Below are 20,492 nucleotides of genomic sequence, written 5' to 3' on the forward strand. Positions count from 1 at the left end.
TGTTTCAATAATTTTAGTTTTTACTACAAAATATATTAGGTATGTATTAATTTATTGCTTTCATTGGTAATTTTAGATATTTTAATTAATCTATATCTGCTTATACTTATATACAATATATAATTTCCAGAAAAAATTCTAAACTAAAGAAATTTACGTTGTTTTAATTTTTATAAAATAAGTGTATCAGTTCACTAACATTTTGTTTGAGGACTGTTTGATGTTCCTTGGATGTTATTATTAATCAAAACTAAGACGTTCATGCTATTTTGTAACCCTAAATTTTGAACTTAGGTTATTGAATTTAGATTTTTATATTAGCGGAGAGGCGTATCATTTCGGTGATAGTTTTTTCACAAAACTGGTGCCAGATCTTGACCTTTTTTTCATAAACATAACAACTTTTATAAGAACTGTTAAAATGTGCATTGAGAGTTTGCGACAGCCTTTGTAATATCTATTTTGTTTTTCTTTTTAATATTAGCTTCTTTAAAATTAACTTGTAGTATATGCTTATCATCTGTATATTTACGACCAAATGATTCTCACCAATGTTACATCTGGACCGTGAGAATTGTGTTACATACTAAATAAATAAATAATAAACTCATGTACAAAAAATTTTTGTTAGCAAAAAGATAAATTTCTCAATTTTGTACTTAAAAAGAATAAAATGCAAGCATATTATTGTTAAATAATAATAGAATGAAAAAAATTTTTACTTTCATACAGAAATTTCAAAATTTTTTGAAAGCTTTAGAGGAAAGTAAGGAGTTGTGCCTGATGGGGAGTCGTGTTCCACGTTAATTTTTTTTATTATGGCAATTAATATGACAAATTTCTTCTATTGGCATATTTCTTTCTCGTTAAGAACTAACACACTCTATTTTTATTTCGCATTATTTATAAATAATTCGAATGTATTATGTAATGTAAATATTGTTTTTTAGTGAGATGGGACTTTTTACATCTGTATTCACTGCAAATGAAATAAATTTCATAGTTTAATTCAATTATTTTTAAAATCTGGGGGTTTTCGGGGTCGCTGATTATTAAGGTATCACATCGGTAAAACCGTTTTCTATAGATTTTCTTGAAAATTTTACCATATGTTCTTATTATCATTCTTGACAAATTTGCAAAATATGAAGAATTTTCGCCGTACGAAACCACAGATATTAGCAATCAAAGTTGCTTATTTTGCATGGGAGACGGGACTAATGTATGGGGGAGAAGTACATTTTCATAAATATCATCAGAAGTTTTCTATAAATTTTTTTCAAAAACTAATGTTGAATTCACGAATAAATTTGGAACTAAAATATACAAAGAAATTTATAATTTACCGTGCCGTTTATTTGTAATTATAAATTAAAAATTCTATTTCATGACGTCATTTGCAATATATAGCACACCCGCCACTTTGATGTGGCAACATCGCAGGATGGTAACATTAGTTAGAGAGAGACAGTAGTCCACAGTAGTCAAAGCGAGACTTATAGCGACGTTGTCAAACCTCCTACTCCTTCCAATCGCTGCTATAGTGTGGGGTATACGTGTACGAGTGTATTTGTAGAAGTAGGTACAGTATGGGCTGAGAGTATAGGGAGTTGAGGGCAAAAGTATAGTGCGGGAAGTAGTAATGCGAGCTACAAACTTTTGACTCCGATTAGTGCCGATGTGATACCTTAATCTGATATCAGATTTTCAAAATTCAAAATGGCGGTCAAAATTTTAAGGAGTTATTAATTTTTTATAAAATTTGGTATCTAAGGGTTTTTGGGGTCGCTGACGTCGAATCTGATGTTAAATTTTCAAAATTCAAAATGGCGGATATAAAATAAATTAATAACTTTTTAAAAATTTGATCGTCATATTAGATCCGGCATTTTAAATTTTAAAAATTTAACATCAGATTAATAATCAGCGACCCCGAAAACCCCCAGATACCAAGTTTTATAAGATATTAATAATTTTTAAAAGATATCTTGTCAATTTTTCATTTAGGGGTTGTTTTCACCCCTAAAAATCACAAACGACTTGATCTATCAAAACGACCAGACACGGGTATTTTTTTTTGGTCCTAGTTTCCGAAAATGTTGGATTTTTTTGTGAGTCAAAAATCGTGTCGGACGGTGCAATCTAATCCGCATACGAGATACGTAAAATAAAATGATACACAGCAAAGTTGAAGCTTAAGGATTAAGGTTTCAGATGAGAGGCTATTCATTAAAATTGATTGATTTTTGTGATTGCTACAGACTTCTGAATGTCAAACTCGCCACCACGCTCCACTGTACTCTAGTATTATGGTTAATAAACTCGGAAAATGTTTGAGTTCTACATATTTAAAAATTATATTTTTTAAACAATATGCCTGCAACAGTCTTTAGACGAAAGTTAATGAACTGACCATTCTTTAATTTATTATGAACAAATTTTAATAGAATCTGGGATTTTTAATGCAAATATATCTGGAATTCCCTATTTTTATCAAAATTTCCGGCTTTTTCAAGGCTTTTTCTCGGTCAATAAAATTCCAAGCTAATTCCCGGCTTTTCCGGTTAGTGGCCACCTTGGAAAATTCAATTATATTTAAAAAAGGTTAGGGGAATATATCCATGTGTGGACCGCCAATATGAATTGACCACCTTTCCGATATTTATGAAACCAAAGGCGAAATATTAAACTATTGATTTTAGCTAATAAATAACACCGTAAAAATATTTTTAGTGTGCCACAAAAGTAAATCGACGCATTTTTGTGTTTAATACAGTCGCACGAAAAAAATAATGTTAAAAAATGTCGTAAAAAGATTTTTCATTTGCAATTGAAATGCACTAATATTTCTGTTTGTTTAAATGTTCTAAGTGTTTATAATAAATAAATATTCAATAAGCATTAAAATCCTTCTATGTTTATTTGATTTTTAATCATTTTTAAGTGATTTCAGCAGGTCGTCCAATCATGGATAAAAAATTTTTTTGGCAAAAAGACATTACTTCAGAAAATTGATCTAAAAATTTGTCCTTAAAGCTGGAAAAAAATCTCAATTTATATAACTTATAGCTCAGGACAATACCTATCCAAGGGTGTATTATAGTTTTTAAAATTCCTTCACTGAAAAAAATTATTGAGTAAATAAAAAGTTGGTCCACTCATAGATATATTCCCCTATCTAAAATTATTTGATAAATTATTTTCAATTCTGCAAAATTTAATTATTGACTGAAATTTTTCAAAATCTTTTGAAATTCAATTATTTCTAAAAACTTCAACTGTAACTCTTTCAAAATTCAATTATTTAAAAAAGTCTACAACACGACTAAATAGTTTAAAAAAATTTTTTATGAAGATTAGAATTTTGGAAAAACAAAAAATTATGATTTTTGTGCCATAATGGCCCCGGTTGACGGTACTACAAATAATTTAAAAAATGTACTCACCATCCATCACTGTCTTGTGCATTAACGTCACAACCAAATTCAACAAGAAACTTGACTATTTCAAGATGTCCAGCACAAATGGCATTGTGTAGAGCTGTTATACCTTCATCATTGGCAGAACTTGGATTAGACACTTCTTTTGCAGTCTTTTTTACTAATTCTAATTCACCTTCAAGACTAGCATCTAATAAAAGTGCCAATGGATCAAATGAAACACGCCTTGAAAGATTGGCTTTTCCAATTGTTATTTTTAAATTGCCTTTTTTCCTTTTAGTAACTTCAGTCGATTTACATTCCAATTCCATTTCACACATTCTATCTTTTTCATTTTTTACCTTCGATTTTTCTTCAATATTAATAACATTTATTGCATCCACAATATCAACTGGTTCAACTTTCTCTTTTTGATTTAATTCCTTATTTGTTAGAATATTTGGTAATATTTTTTTAATATTACTATCAGCTGACTCAACAGTTTCTTGTGGTTGATATTGATTTACATCAGTTTGTATAAGATCTGCTGGAATTTCGGTTTCAGGAAAAAGAAATGCAGGAGGCATTTCGATTCGACGATTTATTGACACATGGATATTCGATTTAGAATATCTTAGTTTTGGAGTTTCTAAAAATGGTACCTTTCTCAATGTTAAAGGGCGAGATGTAATTGCTTGTTTATTCCCACATTGACCGTCTGTCGGAGATTCCGGAGGTTCCGATGTTGGCATAGGAGGGATTTCTTCTTTCTTTTCCTCTCTAAAAAAACATTCAAAATTTTTTTAATTTTATCATTTAATACTTAATGAGAAGCATTTATGTTTTCTTTTGGATTATTAAAATATATTATTCAAAAATTTATTTTCATTAAAACTTAAAATATTTTGCGTCTATTTATTTCTTAGTCAGGTTTTGTTTAGATTTCGAGGTGATACACCGGCGCACAAAGTGGCCAAATGAGTGGCTGCACACTAGATCGAGACCAGTCTCGGTCTTGTCTCGTTTTTCGGGACAATATCGAGACGACACTATAAAAAAATGTTAGATGCAGACCAGATGTAGACTGAGACTATACCACGATAAAAGCGAATCTCGTCAAATTATATTTCTAGACATTATAATCTCTTGAAAATGATGGTGGCTACTATCGAAACGTCGAGCAAAATAAAACTTATTATTATATTATTTTTTAGAGACCTAAACATTTAAACAATTATATTATTTAAAAATTCAAAAAACTTAATTTTTAAATAAAGATACCATGTTTATGTACTTTAAATGAAAAAATGGAAAGAACAAAAGTTGACGAAATTTTAATAAAAGCTTTCAAAGCAGCTTGAGAGAAAATTGTCAAACACTACCAAAAAACAAATTGGGTTTACTGTGCTGCTTTAGTTATAGATCCTCGGCACAAAGTAGAAACTTTCGCTTCTACGAAGTGGGGCAGGAAATTTGAAAGAAGTTTCAATTAAATTTTTTGAGGAAATTTATAAAAATAATTATTGTAATATTATTTCTGAAAAAGTAACAAAATGGACGATGCACAAAAAACAGAAAAAAACAATGAAAGTCTTTTTAAATGCGAAACTATCAATCTGAATTCTATTTAGCACTAAAAAGATCAGATAAAAAAGAAAAGACCAATAAATAAACATTTATATTCTGTACATACAATGTTTTATTTTATCACTGCTTTTAAGGTTTAGACTAGACGAGACCATAATTATAATAGAGACACAGAGACGATATCCAGACGAGACCAGTTTTGCATTTTTTCGAGACCGAGACGAGACTCACTAAAGTCTCGTCTAATGTCGTCTCGTGCGCAACCCTACAAATGACATTAGTTGTCTCAAAACCCCCTACAGCCTACAATTTATAACCAATTTCATTTTTTTTAAATAATCTGTATGAAATTTGAAAGAGATCTCTTTTCAGAGAGTAGCTATTCATTTGTTCCGCACGTGCTCGTATCAAAATTGTAAGGAGCCGAGCTACTACAGCAAGAGGTGGTACAGAAGATGGATGATAGAGGCGAGTACGAAGAGAGCATACATAGGCCCATGTTGTAAAGGCTCGTTTTTTCTCTCCGTGTAATATTTTTGACTTCTGGCATGATCTTTAAGGTCGTAGCTTTAATTTGCATTTTTCAAACTTAAAAAATGTTTTGTGGTTCACGAATTATGTTTAAAAAAGTCCGAGCATGTTTTTCTACAACTTAGCCGACGATTATCACTTTTCGCCGCCTCGCTGTTGGGTTGTAGAAAAACATGTTCGAACATTTTTTAACATATTTCAGGAACTACAAAATATTTTTTAAGTTTTCAAATTTTTGGGGCGGTACGAATTCAACACAAATAAACTCTACACAAGAAAATACTGCACCGCTAACTGTACACGAGTCAATTGTCAACAAAATTAAATAAAAATATATTCTTCACAATTAAATACTACATCGAAAAACCCTATGCAATAAACTATTTACTAGAAAATTATCTTCATAAACTCTACACATTAAGATTTAGAATTAGAAAAATGAAAAAAAAAAATTTTATAATTCTACACAAATAAATATTACATTAGTAAATTCTACACAGCTATAAAAAATAATAAATTAAATTCGACACAAAAGGAAAGATTATTTTCATGTGTTGAATTTAATTGTGTCGAATTTAATTTATTATTTTTTATAGCTGTGTAGAATTTACTAATGTAATATTTATTTGTGTAAAATTATAAAAAAAATTTTTTTCATTTTTCTAATTCTAAATCTTAATGTGTTGAGTTTATTTGGGTAGAGTTTATGGAGATAATTTTCTAGTAAATAGTTTATTGTGTAGGGTTTTTCGATGTAGTATTTAATTGTGTAGAATATATTTTTATTTTATTTTATTGAGAATTTACTCGTGTACAGTTAGCGGTGGAGTATTTTCTTGTGTAAAGTTTTCTCGTTTTGAATTTTATTATTTTCATTTAATATGTTGAATTTTGAATGTGTACAGTTTATTTATGTAGGATTAAAATATTTTTATTTGATGTGTAGAATTTATAAATGTTGAGTTTAATTGTGTAGAATTTTATAAATAATCGGAAATAAAGAAAATATTATTTTCATGTGTAAAATTTAATTGTGTCGAATTTAATTTTTTATTTTTTATAGCTGTGTAAAATTTACTGATGTAGTATTTATTTGTGTAGAATTATAAATTTTTTTTTCATTTTTCTAATTCTAAATCTTAATGTGTTGAGTTTATTTGTGTAGAGTTTATGAAGATAATTTTCTACTAAATAGTTTATTGTGTAGGGTTTTTCGATGTAGTATTTAATTGTGAAGAATATATTTTTATTTAATTTTGCTGACAATTGACTCATGTACAGTTAGCGGTGCAGTATTTTCTTGTGTAGAGTTTATTCGTGTTGAATTCGTACCTCCCCCAAATTTTTAACACAATCTTTAAGATCTTACCCAAATAGCAATATTTCTTGGCAATATTTACGGAACATTGCATAATATTGCAGTAATACTTCTGCAGTGTTACAATAATTTTTTATGCCTTTGAATCGAAGTTAAAAATAAATTTTAAATTATAATCCAATAAATTATATCTTGAAATATCTACATTTAACGCAATGTGACAAATAAAAAGCTGTTTTATTAAGGAAATGCATTAAAATTTTGTTTTAATATAGGTATATAAAAATAAAAAAACAATTAAACTTTTTTAACTTCTAACTTCATATTCAACTAACTTACTTTTCTGGAACCTAACATTGCACAGTGGCCGATTTCTCGAAAAACCTGGCCAAAAATCGAAAAATGATATGATTTCAACCAAAATTGGTATACCCATGTTTTTTGGGCTTCTGAATTCAAATTTTACATTGGTTGTGTCAAATTCAAAATGGCGGATCCAAAATGGCCGTTTAGATTTTAAAAAACTTTGCTAAAAATTAAAAAATGGTACGATTTTAACCAAACTTAGTATACTTACGTTTACTGGGTTTCTGAAATCAAATTTTACATTTGTTTTATCAAATTCAATATGGCGGATCCAAAATATTTGCTGGTATTATAAAATTGCGTAAATGTGTTAGAGCTTATTTTTTTTAAATTACAGACAGTGCTTAAATTTTAGTTTAAAGCGAATGCGAATGAAGAAAAAGTCAGTCTTTCACGTTCAGTTGCACCGCCGCCTGCCGGTGCAACGCGCTGTCGGTAAACCGCGCTTAGTGAAATAAAAAGTGATACCAAAACTGCAGGGGCAGCTTGGGGCAACTGATTTCAATTAAAATGAATTAAAAATATATTCTAGTTTATGATAATACCAGGTAGAGCGCGGATATCGGTGGATTTCACAACTATTTGCATGATTTACGTTGATAAAACAATACAAAAATCGTCGCCATGAATAGCGATGTTTAATGTCATTTTTTAAAAACTGTACGTTTTAAATGTGATGATAAATACATTCAACATATTTCATACACCTTTGTTAATAATTCCCAAAAAAAGATATTCAAAAATCTGCTGTATATTAGTATATTTTCACTATTTTAACTGTGACGAAAATTTATAGTTATGAAACGTTCTGAGTAAATCTCTGGCAAAGATCACTTTTACTTGTTCACACAATAAATTGGTGATAAAAAAAGTGTAATTTTTTTTCGCAAAATTATGCAGTGAACCCTCCTTTATAATATTCAACAATAAAAAGTATAAATTTCTAAAAAAAATTTTTTTGACTTTTGGCCAGGTTTTTCGGGAAATCGGCCACTGTGCATTGCGATGACAATTTTGAAAACAAATTAAAATAATTAACCTAAACAATAAACTGCAATGGGAAAAAAATCTTCCTCAAACTATACACGCGTACTTGGCAAGATAATTTAAATTTGATTTCACATTTCATGTAACAAATTTATTATATTATGCTTGTTACCTTCTCATCATAATGAGAAAGTATAACATTTGCCCGATTTTGACCAATCTCTAATTCTTGTGAATCTCCACGTTTCAAGACTTTCTGATGTCAAAAAAATTAGTTTAAATGTCTGTCTGTATGTCTGTAGACAAAAAAGTTTGCTCGACGATAACTTGAGCAAATTTTAATTAATCGACTTCAAATTTAGTATACATTTTAAGCGGGAAAACACGTGTAAAAAAATTTATTAATAATTTTTTTTTGCTTTAAAAATTAGTTTACTATCTGTTAAATATGATCCTACATTACTAATCTATAATTAGATGTATGAAATACTATAGTAATGCAATTTCAAACGCCTGTAACGCCGCCATTTTGTAACATTTTTTAATAAAAAAATTTTTGTCATAAAGCTTATATTGTGTAGTTTAAGGTATGCTTTACTTTAATTCAATAAACTTTACCAGTTTTTTTTAATTCCTGAAAAACGTGCATTTACATGAGTTTCCCCCCTTAAGGTATCACATCGGCACTAATCGGAGTCAAAAGTTTGTAGCTCGCATTACTACTTCCCGCAGTATACTTTCGCCCTCAACTCCCTATACTCTCAGCCCATACTGTACCTACTTCTACAAATACACTCGTACACGTATACCCCACACTAGCAGCGATTGGAAGGAGTAGGAGGTTTGACAACGTCGCTATAAGTCTCGCTTTGACTACTGTGGACTACTGTCTCTCTCTAACTAATGTTACCATCCTGCGATGTTGCCACATCAAAGTGGCGGGTGTGCTATATATTGCAAATGACGTCATGAAATAGAATTTTTAATTTATAATTACAAATAAACGGCACGGTAAATTATAAATTTCTTTGTATATTTTAGTTCCAAATTTATTCGTGAATTCAACATTAGTTTTTGAAAAAAATTTATAGAAAACTTCTGATGATATTTATGAAAATGTACTTCTCCCCCATACATTAGTCCCGTCTCCCATGCAAAATAAGCAACTTTGATTGCTAATATCTGTGGTTTCGTACGGCGAAAATTCTTCATATTTTGCAAATTTGTCAAGAATGATAATAAGAACATATGGTAAAATTTTCAAGAAAATCTATAGAAAACGGTTTTACCGATGTGATACCTTAAGTTTTGAATTTACAAAAAAAAAATTTTCAAATTCATTTCGAAAAATGTGAGTAAAATTAAACACTTTTTCCCTTTAATATTTATTGATTGGAGTAAAAACAAAAAAGTTACACATTTTTTTAAAATTTTGAAATTTTGAAAAATTTTATTTTTCAAAAAAAAATTTTTTTCTATTTTTTTTCAAAAAGTGTGAGTAACATTAACCCTTTCAGTCTCAATGGTCGATATATAGACCACCTTTAAGCCATCAATTTATTAAAAATAATTTAAAGTAAAATTTAAAACAATTGCATATTTTTCATTTTCATGTTTCTACAATTAGTATTTAGTAGTTTTGTAACAAATTAATCTATATTATTTATACTTTTTTGTTATTAATCTTATTTATATACGGCAACACATGTTTTCAAGTTAACCTTTATTGTAATAAATTTAAGTTACTAACATATAATTGAAATAAGGGGTATTTTTTATATTTTCTGGTATGCTGATTATGAATCTCAAATCATATTTGCAAAATCAAAATGGCGAATCAAATATGGCGGACAATTTTAAAAATCAATCCACTTTACTTAAAAATCGTTACGCAGGGGTTTTTGGGGTCGCCGATTACGAATCTACAATCAGTTTTAAAAAATTCAAAATGGCGGACTACTTTTTTAAAAAATAATTCAATTGTCTTAAAAGTAGTCACTCGGGGTTTTTGGGGTCGCAGATTTACATATCTGAAGTTAGTTTTTTGAAATACAAAATGACGGATCCAATAAGGCGGACGATAAAATTAAAAATTGAACATATTTGCTTAAAATTTGTCACTCGGGAGTTTTAAGGTCGCAGATTACAAATCTGAAGTCAGTTTTCAAAATTCAAAATGGCGGATCCAATATGGCGGACAAAAATTTTAAAAATTAAACAAATTTGCATGAAAGTTGTCACTAACTTCAAGTTCGAAATCAGCGACCCCAAAAATCTTCGAGTGACAAATTTTAAGCAAATTTGTTCAATTTTTAATTTTATCGTCCGCCATATTGGATCCGTCATTTTGTATTTCAAAAAATTAACTTCAGATATGTAATCTGCGACCCCAAAAACCCCCTAGTGACAACTTTTAAGGCAATTGAATTATTTTTTAAAAAAGTCGTCCGCCATATTAGATCCGCTATTTTGTATTTTTCAAAGTAAATTGGATTTATTTTTTAAATTGTCGTCCGCCATTTTGAATTTTTAAAAACGGACCTTAGATTCGTAATCAGCGACACAAAAAACACCCGAGTAACCATTTTCAAACTAATTGTATTAATTTTTGATAAAGTGGTCCGCCATTTTGAATTTTGAATAACTGACTTCAGATTCGTAATCAGCGACCACAGGTGCAGTACCTCTTGTAGCTATTTATCAAAAGTCTTAATTATGGAACTGAAAGGGTTAAACTCTATTTCCCTTTAACATTTTTCGATTGGAGTTAGGACAAAAAAGTTACATATTTTTCTTTAAAAATGACAAAAACGGTTGAAAAATAGGTAAAATGCAGGGCAAAGTTACTTTATTTTGGAAAAAACTGTGCAATTATCTATTATTTCTGTTTAAATTACTTTGCATTAACACAAATATCACTTACTTAATCATAATTTTTAATTTTTTTGAATTTAATATTTGCTTTTTACATTCTGATCATAATGAGAAGGTATTATATTTGGGCGATTTTGAACATTCTCTAATTCCTATGAATCTCCACGTTTCGAGACTTCATGATGCCAAAAAATATGTTTCACGAAATACTCTGTCTGCCTATATGTCCATAAGTATGTTAGTAACTGAATTTTTAAAAAATATTAATCTGTTGAAAACCTAACAATACTTCGTGGTTAAAGTAGGTACTCACCCCTAGGGCTAAACTATGTGCAAGTTACAGCCTGATCCAATCAACTTTTTTTTCACTTAGTACGCTACAGGAATTTTACCCCATATATATAGGGCGTTTCATATGAGAACGACATGTGAGGTCTCAGATTTTTTTTAACTTTTGAGTTTTGAGAGACATTTTGGTGTTAAACAAATAAGTAAATTTTTAAAATATTTTTAGAAATATTTACATTAAAAAATTATTGTAACATTTTTTCTTTTTCTTATAAGTTTTGTTCTTTTGATCATACAAAAAAAGTTATAAATGTCTTTTACTCTAAAAATGTTGAAAATGAAAAAAATTATTAAATTTTAATTAATATATTCAAAAAATAAAATTTAATATTACGTTTTAAACATGTCTCCCTGTTGCTCAACCCTGAAAAAAATCATGAATGAAGATGATAATGAAATGAAGACTTCCTGAAATTTTCAGCTTGGGAGCTGTTTACAATATACGTAACGTTTTTTGGGAATTTTCGAACCCCCCCCCCCTAACCCTTGTAACGCACAGTTATATACATTCCCAGATAGCACAGAATTTTACAGGAAGTTAATGACCATAAGTTCGGAAGTTAACACTGGTAACTTCCCGTTAACTACCCAGAAGTTTAAAATGTTTTCAGAGTTTAAGTTAACATTGTTAATTTGGTGGAATTTATAAAGCTAAATTTTCGGAAAGTTTTTTTTAGTAAGTTTGCATAAATTTTGCAAGAAGTTTTTTCTGATAAATTCAAAATTAAAAAAAAAATATTTTTTTTCAAGATGTAGGGGAATAGTGTCAGGGTTGGACACTTGTCAGGGTTGGACACTTGGCTTTTTTTAAATAAGATCACTAGCGCCACCTGTGTGCGTACGTGACGAATCTTCAAGTAGTATTAGCTAACTTTTTGTGGCATTACATTTTTGGAGAATCAAAAGTAGCGTCTCTTGTGACTTCGGTGCAATCGAAGAGACAAAAAAAGTTTTGTTTGACTTGTGAATAAATCTAAAAAATGTGTAAAAAAAGCAAGAATTCGGCAAGATAAGCTTATTGAATGTATTGTGGGGTACATAATTTAAGAAGAAAAAAAGTGAAAAATCGAATCGCGACACATGTCTAGTTATGGTTAGCACAATTCGAAAATGATGCTTCTAGTTAGGGTTAGACACTTTATACAGTTAGGGTTGGACACCCATATTAATTATGAATTTGACACAATTTATAAATAAATTTTATTTTATTGATATTTCAGTGCAAAATTGTGCCAAAGATATTAGAAAAATAATACTTAAATTGTATAAATTTTGTTCATCATTTCATTGAGTTATTTGGAACAATAAAGCGTTATTTTTTATAATTTGAGTTCATTCCTTTTTTAAACCCATGAAGCTTTACAATTTGTAAACAATAAGTAAAGATAAACATGAAAAAATAAGAATAAAAAACATTACAAATGTTATTTTACGTTTTTACCAATAATGCGTTTCGATTTTCAAAAAGTGTCCAACCCTGACTGAAAAGTCCAACCCTGACTAGATTTTTTTTTTTTTAAATGTTTATAACTTTTTTAATTTTGGACCAATCAATTTACGGTCCACAGCAAAAGTGTTCCTCTTTTGTAGATCTTTCCACCCATATACCACAATTGACTGAATTTATCTAAACAAAATATTTATAAACAAAAAACCAAAACTGTGTCCAACCCTGACACTATTCCCCTATGTATTTTAGTAAATTCATAGCTTGCCTATAGGGAAATGCAATTAAAAAATATTGCGCAGCCCTAGCTGCCATAAAAAACATCTGCGCATGTAAATAAATTTTTAAGTTTATCATAAAATTTTTGTGTAAAATTACAAAGAAAAAATTTACTTTTCTAACTTTCAACAAGTTAACAGTGTTAACTTAAACTCTAAGAACATTTAAAACTTCTGGAAAGTTAACAGTGTTAACTTCCAAACTTATCACCGTTAACTTCCTGTTAACCCTGTTGAGAAACAGGGAGAACATGTTTAAAACGTGAAATTAAATTTTATTTAATATCACAGCCCCACAAAAAAAAAAGTGTCGTGCGCGGCAGACCAGACTAGTCATTTCCCATGTATTTTGACGCGCTGAACACGAATCCGAAGTCCGTTTTGCTCCATCACGTCAGGATTTTTTTCTAACCTCCAAAAACCTGTCGGATTTTGAGAGGTAGGCTATTTTTTTAAAAAATTGATGGATTTACTTCAAAATTGGTATCTAGGGGTTTTTCGGGTCGCTGATGACGAATTTGAAGTTAGATTTTCAAAATTCAAAATGGCGGCTCCAATATGGCGGACGAATTTTGTAAAAAGTGATGGATTTACTTCAAACTTGGTATCTAGGGGTTTTTTGGGTCGCTGATTACGAATCTAAAGTTAGATTTTCAAAATTTAAAATGGCGGCTCCAATATGGCGGACGAATTTTGTAAAAGTTGATGGATTTACTTCAACCTTGCTACCTAGGGGTTTTTTGGGTCGCTGATTACGAATCTGAAGTTAGATTTTCAAAACTAGAAATGAAAATTCTTATATACATAAGTAAGGTATTCACGTCTTTTTATGGTAGCGCACTCTTTTGTCCTCAAAGGATTTGTGTAATGGTTTTCTTTTTAAATTGGTGCCTCCAGGTACAATATCCCTTTTCAGCATCCAACAGTAGTCGGCCATCATATTTACTTCCCATCTTCCTTGATAACGACGCTCAAATTCTGTCAGATCTCGATGGAATCGTTCTCCTTGTTCTTCACTGTAATCTCCCAAATTTTCAGGGAATTAATCCCGATGCGAGTCTAAATAATGCAACTTTATGCTCATTAAGCATCCTAACTTACCAAAGTTTTTAATCATATCACTAACTATTTGCTCCCAATTTTCACTCTTGTGATTACCCAGAAAATTTTCGACAACTGCTTTAAAACTAAGTTATGCGGCTTTCTCCTTTTTATTCATCTTGGTGATAAATTGCTCATCTTTTAACAATTTGGGAATACGTGGTCCGTCGAAAACCCCTTCTTTTAGTTTCGCATCAGAGATTTCTGGAAACTTTTGTTCCAGGTATTTGAAACAGTTTCCTTTTTTATCTAAGGCTTTGACAAACTGTTTAATTGCTCCTAGTTTCGTGTGTAAGGGCGGAATTATCACCTTTGAAGGGTCGATATCGTCCGCCATATTGGAGCCGCCATTTTAAATTTTGAAAATCTAACTTTAGATTCGTAATCAGCGACCCAAAAAACCCCTAGATACCAAGTTTGAAGTAAATCCATCACTTTTTTAAAAAAATAGCCTACCTCTCAAAATCCGACAGGTTTTTGGAGGTTAGAAAAAAATCCTGACGTGATGGAGCAAAACGGACTTCGGATTCGTGTTCAGCGCGTCAAAATACATGGGAAATGACTAGTCTGGTCTGCCGCGCACGACACTTTTTTTTTTGTGGGGCTGTGTATTTATTTAATATATTGACATAAAGAATTTCTTCTTCCCCTTTTTTAAAGGATAAAAAAAAGAAAAAAGGGGGTCTGTAGTTCTGGTCAATTTGCAGATAGAAGGGTTATTGTTTTATTAGAGAGTGATTCAATTGCTCAATACTTTTTTTATGGGGAAACACAATAAGGTGGAAAAGTCATCATACACGTACTCCGGACTATAACAAGTGGAGAATCGTTCGGAGAATCAAGGAAATTGTGTTGTGCACTGCATCGTAGGCGTTTGCAAACTGTACCTTGGCATGGTCGGCGATCGAGATAAGCCGGAGATATGTTCTAGACAGCTGGGTCGTATTTTGGAGGGGAGACGATGGTTGCTGACAGTAAAGATAGACATGGTTCTTTTTTTTTTCTTTTTCCAGAACAGAAAGGATAGTTTTTGTTGAACCTATAGGGAACGCCTCCACCCAACAAGAAAATAAATCAGTGACCACGAGAAGATGCATACATTCACTGGCTTGAACTTGAAGAATCAAAGGTAATTCTGGGTCTGGTCTATCCAAATTTAAGGGTTTTGTAAATAGGGATTTGATTTCCTGGAACGCTTGATCTGTTTGAAGAGGCCACTTCCACTTTCTAACGTAATTATACCCAGGAATCGTTGAACATTGGACGTTATGGGCAGAGTCGTTCCAATACTAGTCCAAAATGATTTTTATGATATTCCCAAGAATCGGAATAGATAATGATGTCATCTAGATATACCATACAAAAGATATGAAGATAACCGGTGAGGACAATTTGGGTCATTAAGGTTTGGAAAGTGTGAGGGGCGTTTTTCAATCCGAATGGCATCACTCGATATTGATAGGTACCTTGATCTGATAAGGTGAAAGCCGTATACTTTTTGGAAGCTTCGTCTAATGGTGCTTGCCAATATCCCTTCTTCAAGTCGATTGCGGAGAAGACTGTCGCACAGTGGTCCAAAATAGCAAAAAATAAAAGTTAAATCTTCACGCGAGTTTTCAATGAAAATAGGTCTATAATATATCAATCGACTTAGAAATACACCAGGAACTCACAAAAGTGTGATCTTAAAAAAAGATACTTTATACTCTGAACTATGTTCGAAAAATACATTATAAATGCAGTTTTTCTAATTTTATGTATATGAAAATATTCGAAAATGTTCGGGAAGGATTACTAAAGGTACTTAATGGTTTCAGTTGATAAATATTGTACTAAAAAAAGTATAAACATAACCTTAAATATTATAATATACATTTTTTTAATGAAATAACAAAAGTATTTACACTTTTTATTAAAATAGACGAAAAATTACCCCATGGTCATTATTATTTTTGTTAATGCTATTACTATTATTTTTATTATTATTAGTAATAATAGGAATAATGTTATTATTATTATTATCATTAAAACATTATCCTAAACGGTATACTTAATACAAATAGACTAAATTTTTTAGGAAATTATATATTTTAATAATAAAACTTTTCATCAAAATAATGAAATTTTGTCATTTGTTAAATTTTTCCACTCGAGTAAAAAGTACCTATCTTATATTAAAAATACAGAAATTAATTTTAATTTGAAGAAATTATAGTCAATACCACAGACAAAATTTTAATAGCATATTTGTCGCCTAAAATTATTAAATATCCTCAGTAATCCTTCCCGGATATTTTAGAATATTTTCATATACATAAAATTAGAAAAACTGCATTTTTAATGTATTTTTCGAACGTAGTTTGGAGTATAATGTATCTTTTTCTAAGATCGCACTTTTGTGAATTCCTGGTGTAATTCTAAGTCGATTGATATATTATAGACTTATTTTCATTGAAAACTGTCGTGAAGATTTAACTTTTATCATTTTTTGCTATTTTGGACCACTGTGTGTCGCTCCACCCACATCCTTGAGAATATCCTGGATCCTAGGGAGTTTTGGGGTTGCATCCTTGGTAACCGAATTTAATTTTTTGTAGTCAGTACATAATCGCAGTTTCTCCGCTTGATTCGATGGAATAACGACCGATGAGCTATGTAGTCTGAATTTGAACGCTCGTTGATTTTGTTTCAGCATTTCCTCCTTTTGTTCCATCATGGAATCCCTTTTTTCTTGACGGCAGCGGTAAGGGCGAATTCTGAATGGCTTATGAGATGTTAACTTGATTTTGTGGACCATATCAATGGACCCACAGGGTTAATTGTTTCACGGAATCTTATTAAAGCATTTAAAATTAGTTTTCGGTAATCTGTCGGAATGTCAGATAACGATTTAATTAGGCCAGGATCAGGATCCTCTACCGAATGAAAAGGAGTGGGAATTTTGAAATAAATAGTATCTTGGTTTCGTTTTCCAACATGGATACACTGGCGGGATCGGTGATAGACTATTTCGTGCTCTTCTATCCAAGAGTCTCCTAAAATCATGGGGTTGGAAATTTGGTTCGAGACTAGGAACCTTGCTTCCATGGTTTGATCATTGAATTGGAATTTTAATCTAATTTTTCTAAGAATATTTAGGGTTACCCTTTTTTTGCTACTTCTACTCTCTCGATGAAGGAAACTAATTTATTCAACAGTAGAGAAGAAAGTTAAGCTGGTTGTAAAAAATTATCGGTAGAGGCCGAATCGAACATAACTTCAATTAGAGTGTTATTAAATTGAAAATAAAAAAATCGGACAAGTGCGAGTTACACTCGCACTGAAATCGAGGGTTCCGTACTCGAAGCGAACTTATTTGGTATAAAAACAAATGTTTAAAAAATATGTGTTGTATGACAACTAATATAAGTGATACAAAAAGGAACAATTTTGTAAAATTCAAGAAAATTGTTCCTCTTCGTATCACTTATATTAGTTGTCATACAACACATATTTTTTAAACATTTGTTTTTATACCAAATAAGTTCGCTTCGAGTACGGAACCCTCGATTTCAGTGCGAGTGTAACTCGCACTTGTCCGATTTTATTTTTTAAAAAATATTTTACTAAAAAAATATAAGAAACATAATTTTATTTCAACTCGCAATATTTTTATTGTATTTACATTTTAAAAATATATTGAATATTAAATTTTATCTTTCTAAGTCAAAAAGAGATAAAACTTAAGATATTGATATAAGGCTAGTAGCTGCTTGTCAAGGAAAAATCGAAAGTTATCTAAAAAATAAAATTTGTTTATTAATTCCAGAAAAATCAACTCCAATCATCCTCGCTATATTTTTTTTGTAATCTACACGTAAAAATACGTCAAAATATATAAATTTGAATCACTGTAGAAAAACTTTTTTCGTTTTTTGCGGAAAAATACATTTTTTTCTGAAATTTATCATTTTTCTTCAAAAATTTGATAAAAATTGATCATCAACTCCAATCGCGCTTACATTTTTTCCCTGTATTTTTCACGCAAAAATTGAGTTTTACAGCAAGTATGAACAGTCTGGATTGAATATTGTGTGCGCTAGGGAGAATAAATCATTTTTTTCGAAATTTTTGATTTTTCCTTGACAACGCTATGTAAATTAATCCGAATCAAGTTCGCTATAATTTTCCTGTAATTTTCACGTAAAAATACGTAAGTGTGTCAAATTTGAGCTCTTTATGTCAAAAGATGTGGCCGCTAGGGGGGGGTACATACTCATTTTTAGGTATTTTTCGTAAAAATTCATGGTTTTTCCTTGACAACGCTATGATAATCAACTCCAATCATGCTCGCTATATTTTTTTTGTAATCTACACGTAAAAATACGTTAAAATATATAAATTTAATTTCCTTTAAATAAAATTTTGTTCGTTTTTGGTGGAAAAATACATTTTTTTCCTAAAATTGTCATTTTTTCTTGAAAAACTTGATAAAAAGTTAATCATCAACTCTAATCGCGACCGCTTTTTTTCCCCTGTATTTTTCCCGTAAAAATACATTTGTATACTAAATATGATCTATCTGGGTTGAATATTGTGTGCGCTAGGGAGAATAAATTATTTTTTTCGAAATTTTTGTTTTTTCCTTGACAACGCTATGTAAATTGATCCGAATCAAGTTCGCTATAATTTTCCTGTAATTTTCACGTAAAAATACGTAAGTGTGTCAAATTTGAGCTCTTTATGTCAAAAGATGTGGCCGCTAGGGGGGGGGTACATAGTCATTTTTAGGCATTTTTCGTAAAAATTCATGGTTTTTCCTTGACAACGCTATGTTAATCAATTCCAATCAAGTTCGCTATAATTTTCCTGTAATCTACACGCGAAAATACATATGTGTACTAATTTTCAGCCCTCCAGATAAATTTATGTGGCCGCTAGGGGGGGGTACACGATTTCAAAAAAACCGATATTAATAGGGTTCCGAACCGAGTACGGAACCCTAAAAATAGGAACAAATGTTTTCAAGGAAGATATACTTGAAAGATGAACTATTGGGGGGCAGCAGGGACTCGCGTTCCTTCCTGTCGCCAGTTTTCCTGTTGATCGGACGCAGTCTGCTATTTAGACAAAAGACGTTTGGGGCAATAACGAACAGAGCGACGATCCTCGCAGAACCGGCACTGGTGAAGTTGATTCTTTTTGCCCTAGGCCGATTGAGAGGCTGTAGCATTGGTAGGATTCGAAGGTGTTGCGCAAGGTTTGTCTGCACGCTTGGTAGCACGGTCAACATTGGCTTCATCGAATTCTGCTTCCACTGCGCGAGCCATCAGTGTTCCAACGTCTTGAGGTTGAGAAGCCCTGATTCCTTGAAGAACTAGCGGGCGCAGAAGCTCTAGAAGGGTAGACACATTAACTTCTTCCGGGGTGTTAGGTTGCAACCGCTGAAAGAGTAGGAATTTTTTTGTAGAAAAACCCTCACTGGCACCTTATCTCCTTGACATTGTGAGAACAACTGGAATAATAAGCGACCTGTGACAACTGGTCCATCATATTTATGCAGGAACACTTCACTGAAACGAGCCCAATCGAATGGAATTCGACGGTATATCTCCCACCATTTTTCTGTAGTGCCACGAAGTTCTTCGGCAGCTAAGTCTACCTTCTGAAGATCTTGGGTGGACATATTTAAAAAATATTCCTCCATCCTACGCAGGAAATCCCGAGGGTCTTCATGTTCCTTACCGTGGAATTTTGGCTTTACTACAGCAGGAGCAATAGCGATAGCCTGTAAAAAGGTTCTCAATTCATCCCAATTTACAAAGAGTGATTGTCCTTGTGGGCGGCTGCTAGGATTTGGTAGAAGTGATGGCTCACAACTGGGGGCTGATTTTTCGGAGTAAATTTTTCTCACACTCAGGCAGTCGGTTCCCTCGAGGTTGAGTACCGGAAGGACCTAGTATCGGTTCCTCTGTTCGCCTGGACATCATTGAAAGGAAAGGGGGGTATTAGCAAATCCGTCAAAATCAGATTGATCTTGAAGAAAGTTTGAAACCAACGTTGGGCGCCATCTGATATGGAGAATTTCCTCTTCTCCTTTTTAAAGGATGAAAAAAAGGGAGTGGGGAGTTCTGGTCAATTTTCAGATAGAAGGGTTAGGGGAGACCGAGGAGGAAAGTAACAAAGCTTATAACTTTTAAACAAATTATCGGATAGACATGGTTCAAACATATTTTTAGTCGGCACTGTTCCCCCTT

At 31.3% G+C, this 20,492-nt stretch overlaps 1 protein-coding gene across 1 annotated transcript in view; it reads right to left on the reverse strand.

Moving 5' to 3' along the window:
- LOC127276993 (apoptosis-stimulating of p53 protein 2) overlaps positions 1-20,492 on the reverse strand; it is a 169,259-nt gene that overhangs the window by 19,489 nt on the left and 129,278 nt on the right. Inside the window, exon 8 of the mRNA XM_051297768.1 lies at positions 3,447-4,199. Coding sequence (XP_051153725.1) covers positions 3,447-4,199 — 753 coding nt within the window. The remainder of the gene's footprint in view (positions 1-3,446; positions 4,200-20,492) is intronic.

This window comes from Leptopilina boulardi, unplaced genomic scaffold (genome assembly GCF_019393585.1).
Source record: "Leptopilina boulardi isolate dan_hultmark-lab unplaced genomic scaffold, ZJU_Lbou_2.1 LbouV2_162, whole genome shotgun sequence".
In the NCBI taxonomy this organism is placed as follows: Eukaryota; Metazoa; Arthropoda; class Insecta; order Hymenoptera; family Figitidae; genus Leptopilina; species Leptopilina boulardi.